Raw genomic sequence first — 12,682 nt, forward strand, 5'->3', positions numbered from 1 at the left:
AAAGAATGCAAGAGGAAATGTGTATTTTCATTGTACAATGTTTTATTACTATGCCATGCTAGTAATAATATATGATTTTACTAGAAATATTTAAGAATTACTTCTTAAGGAATAAAACTAATACTTTGAGATATGCCCTATTTCCCCAAGAATATATGTATTCTTAGTAGTACAAGCTTAGCTGAAAAGCACAGCACTAGAAACATAAATCACTTCAATATTTCCCATGCATTCTCACCTCCATAGTAGGTGGGGTCTTCCTTGTTCTTCTAATCCATGCTAGAACAAAAAACAGCATTTAAATGTCCATTTTCCATAATTCACCCTATTTATTTATTTATTTATTTATTTAGGAGTGGGGTGCCTAACAGCATGTGTGGAGGTAGGAGGATAACTTGCCAACGTCAGTTCTCACCCTCCATTTTGTGGTTTTGGGGGATGGAGCTCAGGTCGTCAAGTTCAGTGGCAAGAGCTATTACCTGTTGCTGGCCATACATGAACACTGTTTTCACTCCTGGCTGGAAGATATTTTTGACCATCTAGGATGTACTGTCTTAAGTGCTAGAGCTTTGGCAAGGAGGCGAGCAGATGAGGTCCTCATCCAGTGCAGCACACGCACTAGTGAGGGACAGGACAGTGTCAGGCGGTGACCCAGGCAATGAGAAGCATACTAGGCTATCAGGAGGTCAGTGTCATGACTTCATCTGCATTCAACTTAGTCTGTTTATGGCGGAAAGGACAAAACACAGTAAAGTTGGAGGCAATGTCAAAGTGATACTGTCCTGGAGATCGGAATTTGTAGTTGCCTAATTTATCAAAAACTTCGAGAAGTTTTATCATAGTTTCCCTTCACATCTGCTGCGGTACACAGCTGCCTCCTCTGCTGGAGAGTTCCATCAGTCTGCACTTTAATGGTGTTGCTCACTTGCTCGCACAGAGCAGACACTGGGCAAGTGCCTATTTGGTAGTCCTTGTAGCAAAGGGGAGGGTGGAGCAGTTGCCCCAGAAAAGCTACTAAGCACAGTCTAGAGTTAGACTTTCAACTCCATCACTTCCTTCCTAGGTTTCCCAGGACACTTAGAGAATTTTCTAAGCATCAGATTTTTCTTCTGAAATGAAACCATAATGGTATCTACAGTGAATGGTTGTTACAAAAGCGATAATGATATTTATTATTTACATATTCAGCTTATTGTTTAGCATATAAACATATTTGTTTTTATTCAACACAGCTAAGTATCTTCTATTTTGTTTGTTTGAGACAGGGTCTCACTATATAGCTTTGGCCGGCATGCAACTGGCCAGGTAGACCAAGCTAGCCTTGAACTCATAGAGATCCTCCTGCCTCTGCATCACAATATAAGATTAAAGATGTGCCACCACACCCAGCCTTGTGAACTTTTTTATAAATGATTTTAAAAGGCAAAGATCCAGTAACTCCTGCTTGGCCTATGTAGTTCTTCAGGAGATTCCAAAATAAAACAAAACAAAACAACCCCCTGCTCCCCCCAAAAACAACAACAACAACAACAACAACAACAACCCTCACTGTGGGTATGAAATCTTTAGAAGGTAAGAAAACCCACTGTTTTCTGACTTTAGTTACTTCAGTCTTCCCTATGAAACTGTGAAGTTTTCTTATTTTATAAGGAAATTAAATAATTTTCTAGGTTTGAAGATTAGGTAGTAATGGTGGAATTGAACAGATCAGCTCCTGTCTCTGGCTGTAAAACTAACTATGCCTTCCTAAGCAGTTTGTCAAACCTTAGCAGCAAAGGGAGCCAATCGAGGAAGAGGGTTAGCTGCAAGCCTAACCCAGTCACTCTATACACTGAGGAGCCCAGGCTCAGACAGACTGAGCAACCTGCTTATGGCTATATAATTAGTGAGGAGCAGGCTGGAATCAAACATGCTGAACTGGCTGGGAAGGCGGTCAGTTGAGCAGACACCTCTCTTCAAACCAGCTTTACCAAATTGCCATTTTTTTTCCATACAAATAGTAGCATCTGACCTACCTTTCTGCACGGTCTCATTCTGTACAGTTTGTGGGTATGGAAATGGATCGCTCAGCTGTGGGCTGGAATTATTGCCCTCTCATGTTCTCCTGCACTGACCCCACGTGTGCATCTCCAATACACTCCATGCTCAGCACCCTCTACTGTTTTAAACCTTCCTACTTCTTATTTTGTTCTGTGCTCTCTATTTTACTTTAGGCTTTTTTTCAGCCCATTTTAACCAAAAATTTGCCCAGATTTTATAAGACTAAGGTCATCAGGGTCAGGGTGCATCAAGGAGAGATTCCTCCATCATGTAAATGCTTTGAGGAGTAGGTACTCAATACTTGCTGAACATGCGTGTCCAACATATACCTATATTCATTATAATAGTGCTTGCCCACTAGGAAAATTAACTTAGCAATGAAATATAACTAGCAATTTAACTTAGCAATGAAATCAAAACTTCTTGTATGCAGTCACAGAAAAGAAGTGCTTTACCACATTTTCAGCTGCTTCTTAATGGACAAATAAGTAATTCACATTTGTCAATTTTTTTCCAGGAAAGGGGTTTGATTTAAAAATGTTCAGTGGGGCTAGAGAGATGGCTCAATGGTTAAGGGCACTAAGCTTTCTTTCAGAGGACTTGGGTTCAAATCCCCGCACCCACATGGCAACTCCCAACTGTCTGTGACTCCATGATCTAACATCCTCATATACATGGAAGCAGTGCATATGAAATAAAAGTAAATAAAATTTAAAAACATTCGGTATACATCCTACTCTTTTCATTAAAGTCTCACATAACCCTTCAGCTTTAAATTACATTAGAAAGTTAATTCAGAACAATCAACCGCTAGCACAGTGCTCAGCAAGTCTGAAATGAGCTAAATTCCGTCCCTACATCTTTGCATGACTTTTTAAAAAATGTCAAAAGATGCATATTTCATGACATATGAAAATTATAAGTAACTCAAATTTTCAGTGTCTATAAATAAACTTTTATTGAAAGACAGCTATACTGATTTGTATCTATGACTACAGCAGCAGAATTGAGCAACTGTAATAGCCCAAATGACCCACAAACCCCAAAATACCATTTGGTCCTTTAAAGGAAATGTGTGCCAACCCCTAGGGCTGTCATTTAGTACAGTCTGCTCAGCAACAAGTCTACATCAGATGCAAACCGCTATGATAGCGCCTAGACAAACATCATGATCAGCTGGTATGTATTTTACTAATGGTCACTGTATATTCTAAAATCTATAAATACACACCAGTGGGCACGAAGCTGGGATAAAACTTACATCGGCATAGTGCACATTATCATCATGAGAAAACACCACAAAATAACTTGCTTTACTGGGAAACCCACAAATCAGCATTTTTCAAATCCCTTCCAAGACTGGAAAAAGATGTTTTAATGAATCCAAAGCAGTTTTAAAACAATTCTCCTGTCTCGAAGATTGAACCCAAGGGCCTTATGTGTGCCAGGCAAGCACTCTGCCACCAAGCTGCACTCCCTACTCCTCATTTTAAAAGGCTCTAATAGAGATGAAGATATTAGGAGAAATTATGCTTGTTTTATATCTTTAAATGTTAGTTTAAAATATCAAAAGAACATTTTATGATATGAAAATTATATAGAATTAAAAATTTCCATGTCTTCAAGTCATATTGTATTGAAACATGTGTTTTCTAATGTTTTATTAAGTTTATAATATCCATTTATAAGTTTAAGAATGTCAGAGAGCCCAGAAGCTGAGTGTTGAGTGCCACCTAGCCGCTGCCATAGTACATAATTCTCTAAGGCAGGACAGAGGGCAGCCCTAGGCTTCGTCTAACCGATCATTGAACAATCTTTGCTTTAAATTGATATATAATTGCACTGTTGCAATAGGCTTGTATGTTTATGATTCTTCAATGTGCAGATACTGGAACATCTTGAGATGATGGTGGATGCTACTACTATTTGTTACATATCCAGGAAACACCATGCCGGACATGCTCCGTGTGACCACTCATTTTAGAGACCCACTTCCTCAGCTACCACAAGTCACATAGACATGTCCCAGTGAGAGCTAGCAAAAGACAGAGGATGGCACAAGCAGTACAATCTAAATAGAACCTTTACCCAAGTATGACTCACAAACTGATCCTCCTGCATGGTTTAAAGAGAGCTCAGCACAAGGACTGCACAGTGAAAGCCTTGCAGTCTAGCAGTCTTTCCTCAGTGCACATGTGCATTCTCACCACTATGCACCAGCCTTCATATTCCTATTGGCACAGACAGAGTACACTGAGTATAAAGGTGAGCATGAAAATCAAGCCTCCTATTAATCATGTAGAGAGACAAAAGAAGCAGGCAGAAGAATACTTCATGAGGCACATTTTCTTCCTAGCTCTACAGGGACCAGGATCCTTCTAGAAACACTGCCAACCATATACGGTACATTAGCTATCCTACTAACAGGTGAGTAGGTCAATAAAATCCAAAGTATAAAGACGTTAACAACTGTTTGCATCCAAAATATGTTAATTTGGAAAGAGCTGTTTACTTCACTTAAGGAAGAGACTATGATAAAGCCTCATAATTAATTAAAAAAAAGAAGAAAGATCTTCATCAGTTCTGAGTGTTGGCACTTCATTAAAAAATATATATATAAAATAAAGACACTTTTTTTCCAAGTATGAGAAAGTCTTCAAAAGACATACTGTGAAAAGAGTTGTTTTCTGGTAACTGAATTTTAAGTATAGCTTACAGATACCCAAGAATTATCTGGTGATCTTTAGGATTCAGGGTGGCTTCTCAAATATGCAGCAAAAACTTAAGCTGAGTCCTAAAACTGCAAGGAACTGAGCGCTGCCAATAATCACCCAGGTTGGGAGGCGGAACACTGCCTGGCTGGCACCCTGATCACAGCATCGCAGGATCCTCATTAGAGAAGCCGGCTGAGCTGAGCCTGGGGTAAGAAACACATGCTGTTTGGAGTAGCTAGAGTTTGGTGTACGTACACAGAGCAATGCGAACCATGCACCATCAGCTCATTCTCGTACTGCTGGGCACAGAAATGGGACTTTCTGTTTTAAGTCACTATGGTGTAAGCAACTGAAGCTTCTACAGAGAATTTGGGACGAGTATTAAGGTAGATAGACACATGTCTTTATTATGTCTCTGGGCAAATACCTAGCAGAATTTCTAAGCTGTAGGGTAGCTGGACGTTCATATTTATAAAGACAAACTATTTCCCAAAGCCGTTGTACTAGTTTATATCCCAGCCAGCGATTCACGAAAGGTTGAGAGATTTACAACAGTGAAATATCGGTTCCATTTTTTGGTCTGTTCTTAAATTCTAACGTATCTCAGCAGTAAATTGTCCTGATAAAAAAGACAGGTTTATATTTTTTAATCTCCCAGCCTTATTCTTATTCAAAAAGGTTTTAGGAATTCTTGGTTTATTGCATGTTGATATAAATCAACTCAGAATCAGCATGCCAAGCTTATTTTAAAAGCTGGGTACCAAGGGTGTGTATGAAGGGTGTGTGCACCTGCGGCTGGACACTTGTTGACGTCACACATGGTGTTATCCTCTATCCCTTTCCTCATTAAAAAAAATGTGTGTGCATGTGTTTGTGCGTCATGTGTTTGTGTTGGGAGGTGCATGTGTTTGTGCGTCATGTGTTTGTGTGTGCATGTGTTTGTGCGTCATGTGTTTGTGCGTCATGTGTTTGTGCGTCATGTGTTTGTGCGTCATGTGTTTGTGCGTCATGTGTTTGTGCGTCATGTGTTTGTGTTGGGATGTGCATGTGTATGCGGAGGTCAGAAAACAGTCTGCATGAGTTGGTTGTTTCTGTACCACATGGGTCCAGGGGACTGCACTCAAGTTTCACACTTAGTGGCAAGTGCCTGGTATCCACTGAACCAGCGTCCTGGCCTTTCTCTCCTTTGATTGGTCAGACTCATCAGTGAGCACTGCAAATCCACGGTCTCTGCTTTCCAGCCCTAGGTTACAGCAATGCACTATCTCATTGGGCTTTTTACCTGGGTGCTGGGACTCAAGCTCAGGTCTTCATGCTTACACAGCAAGCATTTACCTGCTGAGACATCTACCAGACCCTGACTTTCCAATGCTAAAGCTATTCATCATATTAGAATAACTCTATATAGTTATTGTCACCTAAAGTGTGTGTGTGTGTAGTGTTTGGGGGCTTAGATGAAGAGTCTTGCACATGCCAGGCAAGTGACCTACCCCTGAACTGTACCCCAGCCCCTCTTCTATTTTTGTTTGGCGCGTGTCTCATTAAGCAGTCTAGCCTGTGTAGGGCCGCAGTCTTCCTTCCCAAGTGGCTGAGATCCAGGTGTGCACCACCACATCTGGCTCACTTTGATCGATTGCAGGCTTAGCTTGCTGACACTGTGTCAGTGATTTCTGTGTCTGTGCTGATGTGAGAGGTGGGTTAAATAAAACATTATAGAGTATAATAAAATATAATTTAGTACAGCATATTGAGTGAAAGAGCTGGAGCTCAGCTTGGCAGTGCTGCCCTGGCCTTGCATGCCCAAGGCCCTAGGTTCAATCCTGGACCAGAAACTAAAAACCAAAAGTCACAGACTCAGAGGTCAGATGATCTGAGTTCAAATCTTGTAGCAGCTGATAGCTTTGGGGAGGTTTTAAGCACCATGACTTAGCAGGAGAAACTAGGAGTTCACTTAAGTTCTCACTGTCTTCATCCACCGACATCGGCTTTGCCACAATTCCTACTGATGGAATTCCCACTGTCTTCCACCCGTGGACCAGGGCCTGTGCACCTTCTCAGGGGCTTTCAGCTGATAAGAGCTTTCTTAGAGACTGGATCTTCCCCATCAGTACTGATGGATTCTCTCATTTCTCCTTGTCTCCAAGACAGCCAACATAAAATCTTTCCCACCTCTCGAGGTCTCATCACTTTCCTTACTAACTCCTTAAAACACTATCTCTGCTTATCAAACTCTCTTTTCTCTCAGGCTCATCAGTCCACTGCCACACAAGCTTGAGGACCTGAGTGTGGGGGGGTGGGGAATCTCTGTCTAATCTTGAGGTAAACGGTCAATCTTCAGGTCTCATGTGACACCTGCTGATCACGACCTCCCTACTGGTGATGACTGCCTTTTGGATATGAGATTGTAAATTTTTCTCCTAATTTTCTTGTCACTCTGCTTTCTCCATGGTTCTAAATGGAGGGGCACAGGCTTCAGCCTTTCACCTTCTTATTTCCTCTGTGTGGCTTCATCTGGCCTCACAGGCTTAGGCAGCATCTGTTTGGTATAATCTACATTTTTATTTCTAACCATGCATTCTCCCTGACTTGACTCACAGTTGACCATTTCTAACTGGATGTTAAATGGCCCCTCAAGCTTCCGTTTTCTAACCTGCTTTTACTTTCCTCCTAACCCATGGTTCCCTGCAGCTGTTAACAGCCACCTCATTTTCTCTGGGGGAGACCAGGCCTAGGCACCATAACCTCTCTTCTCACAGTCTGTGTCCAATGTGTCAGCAACCCCATTAGTTCTACTTTTAAACTATTTCAGAATGCATCTCCTTCATTCCATTCCTATGCTAATCTGGTCTATGTCATACTTATTCTTTGCCTTGGGTATCAGAAAACACGCTGTCTCCTGTCTTGATGACATCATCCAATTCTGCAGCCCGAGTAATCCTTTTAACTCACTCAGCATGTGGCTACCCCTCAAACTTCTCAGTGGCTTTCAGTCTCCCTGGAAGTAAAGGCAGGAAGACTTCCTACAACAGCTTACAACGCTGCCCACCACATCAGGCATCCCTAAGGGCTCGAAACTCATCTCCCATGGCTTTCTGTATGCTCTATTCCAGCTTCCATGATATTCCTTAGTCACCAGAGCAAGGCTTTGCTTCAGGCTCTCTGTGCTTGCTTTAGCAATGCCCCTCTCTGACTATGGGGAGGGTCAGATCTTTGATCAAGAGAGAGAGAGACCTACCTACCTTCTAAGAAAGAATGCTAACTAAAACTGTAAAACCTTTCAAGTATATCTTTGTCCCTTGCCTGCTTCATTTCCTCTGGTATTGGCATATTATGTAGTTTAATGCCTGATTTATCTTTCTCCCACTCCAGAATGTATGTTCTAGGAAGTAAACAGTTTCATAGATAAAGGAATGAAAGCCACACTACTTCATCTTATTGTATGATACAGGCAACTGGTAGGCATGAGTACTTTAATATTATCAATTAAAGATGCCAACTTTTATTCACCAGGATTAAAAACAGGTGCATTTGGTGCTGAAATCAGCTACCCCAACAGCTCCCTGTTCCCCGTACGTAGTGTGGTATACGTTTGTTAATATTTTCATGGCAAAGCGTATGTATCTTTCATATTTAATTGATGTGTGCCACTGTAAAAGTGGTTGTGTTTCAGCACTTGCCCATGGGGATAGCGTGCTGAATTACCAGATCAGGACAGAGGCATAAGCAGCATTAAAACTTCATTCTCATTCTCCGAAAGCCGCAGAGGCTGAAAAATGAGCCATTACCTATTTGTTTATTTATAACTTAATTTATTTCTCTAAACATTTTAATTCTATACTATTATTGGGAAAATGACAAAATAGGCTCGTAAGAAGGCACAAGCACTAGCGGTGATTTGCAAATGTGGATGGTCTGGGAAGATAAAGCTCGACTGCTCCTGCTACAGTCGCCAACTCCGAGACTGCATTTCAGAAGAAAACATGCTCTGTTCCCTCCCCTCACCTTGGCGCTTTCTCTCATGGCCACAGCATCCCCACGGCCAGTGAGCACACATGGATACGATGGTTCAGCTGAAACGGCATTTACAGGCCCATGCTGCCAACAGTGGACCATCATGCCTATGGCTACCACACAGAAGCTGCTATGTTCTGACCACAAAGCAGCAAGGGCTCTGTATGGATGCAACTGCACCATCACAGCAACTGATCTACACTTACTGGACCCTGGAAACTCTACTGATTAAACATGTGTCTGTCTATACTGTCCAGCTCATTGTCATTATGATCACACGTGATGGTGACTGTAAAGAAAGTGCCTACCACAGGTAATACTTGGCTAGTGCTGAGCAAAGTAGAAGACAGATGCTGGTTATGTCGGTCAAGTCTTTTGTTTTTGGTGTTTGTGTCTAAGTGACTGTGTGTGCTGTGTGCATGCACCAGCTTGTGTGTACTTATCACCAGGGGAAGATGCTGGGGACTCAAATACTTTATTCTCCTGAGATAGACAGAGTCTCTCACTGAATGTGGGACTCGCTACTCGGCAGCAAACTCCAGCAACTGTCTTTCTTGTCTCCACTGCAGTCAGCACTGGAGTTAGAGGGGCACAAGCTGCGACACTTTGCTTTTCACTGTGGCATCTCAGCCTCTGATGTTTGTGTATGCAAGCACTCTAAATATTCAGCCATCTCTCCAGCCCTTGGTTAGGGTTCTTCTCATTGTAAGTAGCAGAGGCTAACTCAAGCTAGACTCCATGCTTTCAGTAAATTATTTACTGAGCACTTCCTAGGAGCCAGGCATCATGCTGGAAACTGGTAAGCGTAGGCGGTCCTACCAAGAACTTAGAAAGAAGCTCTGCTGGGAACCAGAAAGTTGCAGCCTGGGGAACACTTGGTCTCTCTCTGCACTTCTCATGGAGGCTGCTTTCAGTTTTCTTCTCGTAGAGTGTCCTTGTGGGAGTGAAAAGCTCGGATTCTAAAATGAAGATGTCTACTTGGAAGCTATCGAGTCTATACACGAACGTTCCAGAATCAGGGAGAGACAACCTGCTGTGCTTGGACTACCTGATCTTTTATATGAGAAATACCGTTTCTGAGGCAGGGCCTCATGCCAGACTAGCATGAAATCCACTGTGTGTTCCAAGTCTCCTGTGTTAGCCACCCTTGTTTTAAGAAGGAAGTCAGTTAACATCGTCTTTGTAAGTCAGAGAAACAAAACAAAACAGCACATGGGCTAAGAGAGAAATGGAGACCTAAAATAAAATATTTTCCCAAGTTCAGGGACTAGTGAACCCTGGAAAAAGAAGTCCAGCCTGGAGGCTGTGCAGGGGCGGGTGCAGGTGGGGGTGCGAGGGCTGGGGCAGGGGCACGGCAGGGGCAGGGGCGGGTGTGGGGACAGGGCAAGGCATGAGTGACTCCCTTGACTTTTACATGGCGGGAGCTTGATCTGCCTGTTTCACCCTAACCCCAGTCCTGCTGTAAAACTGTCTCCATGGAGAAGTAACGCTGAGCACTCTTGCTAAGTTCACAGGTCGTCTTAAGTGGCTGGCCTTTCCCAGCATCCTCCTGGAGGCAGACACTTACCTTCCCACTCGGTTGGGATGTCTCCTGCTTCATAGTCTACCTCTTTTCTGTTCGCTGCTTCTACAATCCTTTTCTCTCGAATAGTCTGCCCTGTAAAATCAAACGAACATTTGACATGAGCCCGAACTACTGTAGCTATGATGGGTTATAGTTTATTTTGATTATTGCACACCACATTATATGACAAAATTATTAAGTTTTTTAGGAAAAATAATGAATTTTGCTTAGAGTTATATGGTGGGAAAGGTAGTTTTTAAACTACTGCAAATTTTATACTTTCTAGCATTGAAGCAAAATTAATTTTCATAGAACAAATCTAGGTTCTATTTAAAGAGAATAACCAATTAATCCTGCAGGACACTAATAATAAAAAATAATAATGAAACGTGCGACTCCCAAAACTCACAGCGTACATATTATCAGTGCCAACAGCTGCTGTGACTGCCATATCCCAACCCTTACTAAGTAGGAGACCCAAGTCCTTGCTGCCACTCTGTTCCCACAGCACACGGGGTTGGATTCTGTGCTCCTGCCTCTCAGACTTGGATTCTGTCACCAATCTGGGTCACTACGTCAAGGGAATATAGGGACAAGGGACAAAAACTGGTGAGTCTCAGATAAGCCAGCGAGGTGAGACCCTGAGTTTAGAATTTTTGCTCTCCAGTCTCGTTTCTTGAGCTGTGTCCACAGCTGAAGTGGGCTGGTGGCAGTGTAGATGTGGAAGTACAGAAAGGAAAGAGAAACATGGAGAAAAGCTCCAGGCAAATCCCTTTTCTGGATCCCACGGGGGATCCAGAGTTGCGTGACCAAATTCAACAACGCTTTGAAAAGACCACACAGGGTATGACTGAGGCGGCCTGCCTGTGGAGGCCGGAAGGCCACTCTCAGATGCTGCGTCTCCAGCACTCCACACCCTCGGCTTGTCTGTTTATTTTGTTGGAGCTCCCATGTTTGGTGAGTCCGGCTGACCACGTCTTCTCAGAACTGGAATTACAGATGTGCGACCACAACTGGGGTTTCCCTCCAGTGCTGCAACCCACATTCAGGTCCTCAAGCTTGTGTGGCAGGCATTTCACCCCCTAAGCCACTGCAAAGGTCCCAAGATGCACACGAATCCAATGGTTACTATAAACTCTGCTTGCACATCACTTACTAAAACATTTTGAGAATCAGCATGTTATGCCTTCATGTAGTCATTCTCTAATGCTAAGATAGAAGTATGTTCTTCTAGTAACAACAGCTAAATAAAGGAACACCATCATCCAAAATACCAGTGGACCTCAGTAAGTCTAGCCTAGGAGGAAGACAGACGTCTGAATTCCCAGGAGCACCACTACTTGTTATAGGTTTATCTGTACACAAAAGTTAGCCTTTCATTCCTGTTTTCCCATCTATAGATTTCACGTAAAGTCCTCATATAATCTGAAAATACAAGTCATAGTTACTTGCATATGAATGAGAAGACAAAGACAGTAGTGAGCATTCTTATTTTTATGTATTTATTTGTCTGCACATAAGTGCGCTGTGTGGGGATGTATGTGCAGAGTCTCTCCCTAACATGGAGCTCGTCAGGTTCTCTGGCCAGGCTGGGAGCCAGAAACCCTCAGAGGTGCTCAGCCATCTCTGCCCCCTCCCCTTCAGAGTTAGATAGATACTGGCACGTGTGGGACAATGGATGGCTAATGACGTAGGTTCTGGGATCCAAAACGCAGTGCGTGCTCTTGACTGACAAGTCATCACTTCAGCTCCATATGAGCTACTTTAGCTCCTTGCAATTGTGGAATAAACCTTTATTTGGGAATAGATGACAAGATTTACTTAAAACGTATCTATTTTTGGAAGTATTAAATAAAACTATTAGTTCATCGTATAAATTATTGGTAATTAGATGCTTTCTCTTTCAGAATAAATTGCTACAAAAATCCACTCTTATGAATATATCTTACTTGTGTGATTTTTATGAATTGGGAATGAAAGTTATGTTTCTCATTGAATAAGAATTTATAACACAAGCTACATTTACTAATAAATGTTTTCAGACAGTATCTGTGAAGACACCCTATTTATAGTAAAAAGCAACCAATAATAGCCCAACAAAACATCTATGTTTAGATCTAATATGTCCTAATACAACAGCAAAAACTAGTTTATTCAATGACCACTAAAAGAAGCAATACACAGCTGTAGTTAAGAGCAGACAATCTTAGGCTCCATTGAAAGAGGCAGGATAAAAGCTTGAACTCAGGGCGACTGCAGTCGTCAGTGAGAATCAGGAGACAACAGTAAAGTTTCCAAACATAAAAAGCATTAAAGCTCATTGCCACTGGGACAATAACAAGTTCCTATTCCT

The 12,682-nt window shown here is 42.2% G+C and overlaps 1 protein-coding gene across 1 annotated transcript in view; it reads right to left on the bottom strand.

The window, feature by feature from the left end:
* Nucleotides 1–214: 214 nt before the first annotated feature.
* Ndufaf2 (NADH:ubiquinone oxidoreductase complex assembly factor 2) overlaps nt 215–12,682 on the bottom strand; it is a 75,057-nt gene continuing 62,589 nt past the window's right edge. Inside the window, exons 2-3 of the mRNA XM_029468237.1 lie at nt 10,333–10,422; nt 215–279 (exon numbers count right to left, since the gene is read on the bottom strand). Of these exons, the coding sequence (XP_029324097.1) occupies nt 215–279; nt 10,333–10,422 (155 nt within the window). The remainder of the gene's footprint in view (nt 280–10,332; nt 10,423–12,682) is intronic.

The sequence above is a fragment of the Mus caroli genome, chromosome 13 (assembly GCF_900094665.2).
Source record: "Mus caroli chromosome 13, CAROLI_EIJ_v1.1, whole genome shotgun sequence".
NCBI classification, from domain to species: Eukaryota; Metazoa; Chordata; class Mammalia; order Rodentia; family Muridae; genus Mus; species Mus caroli.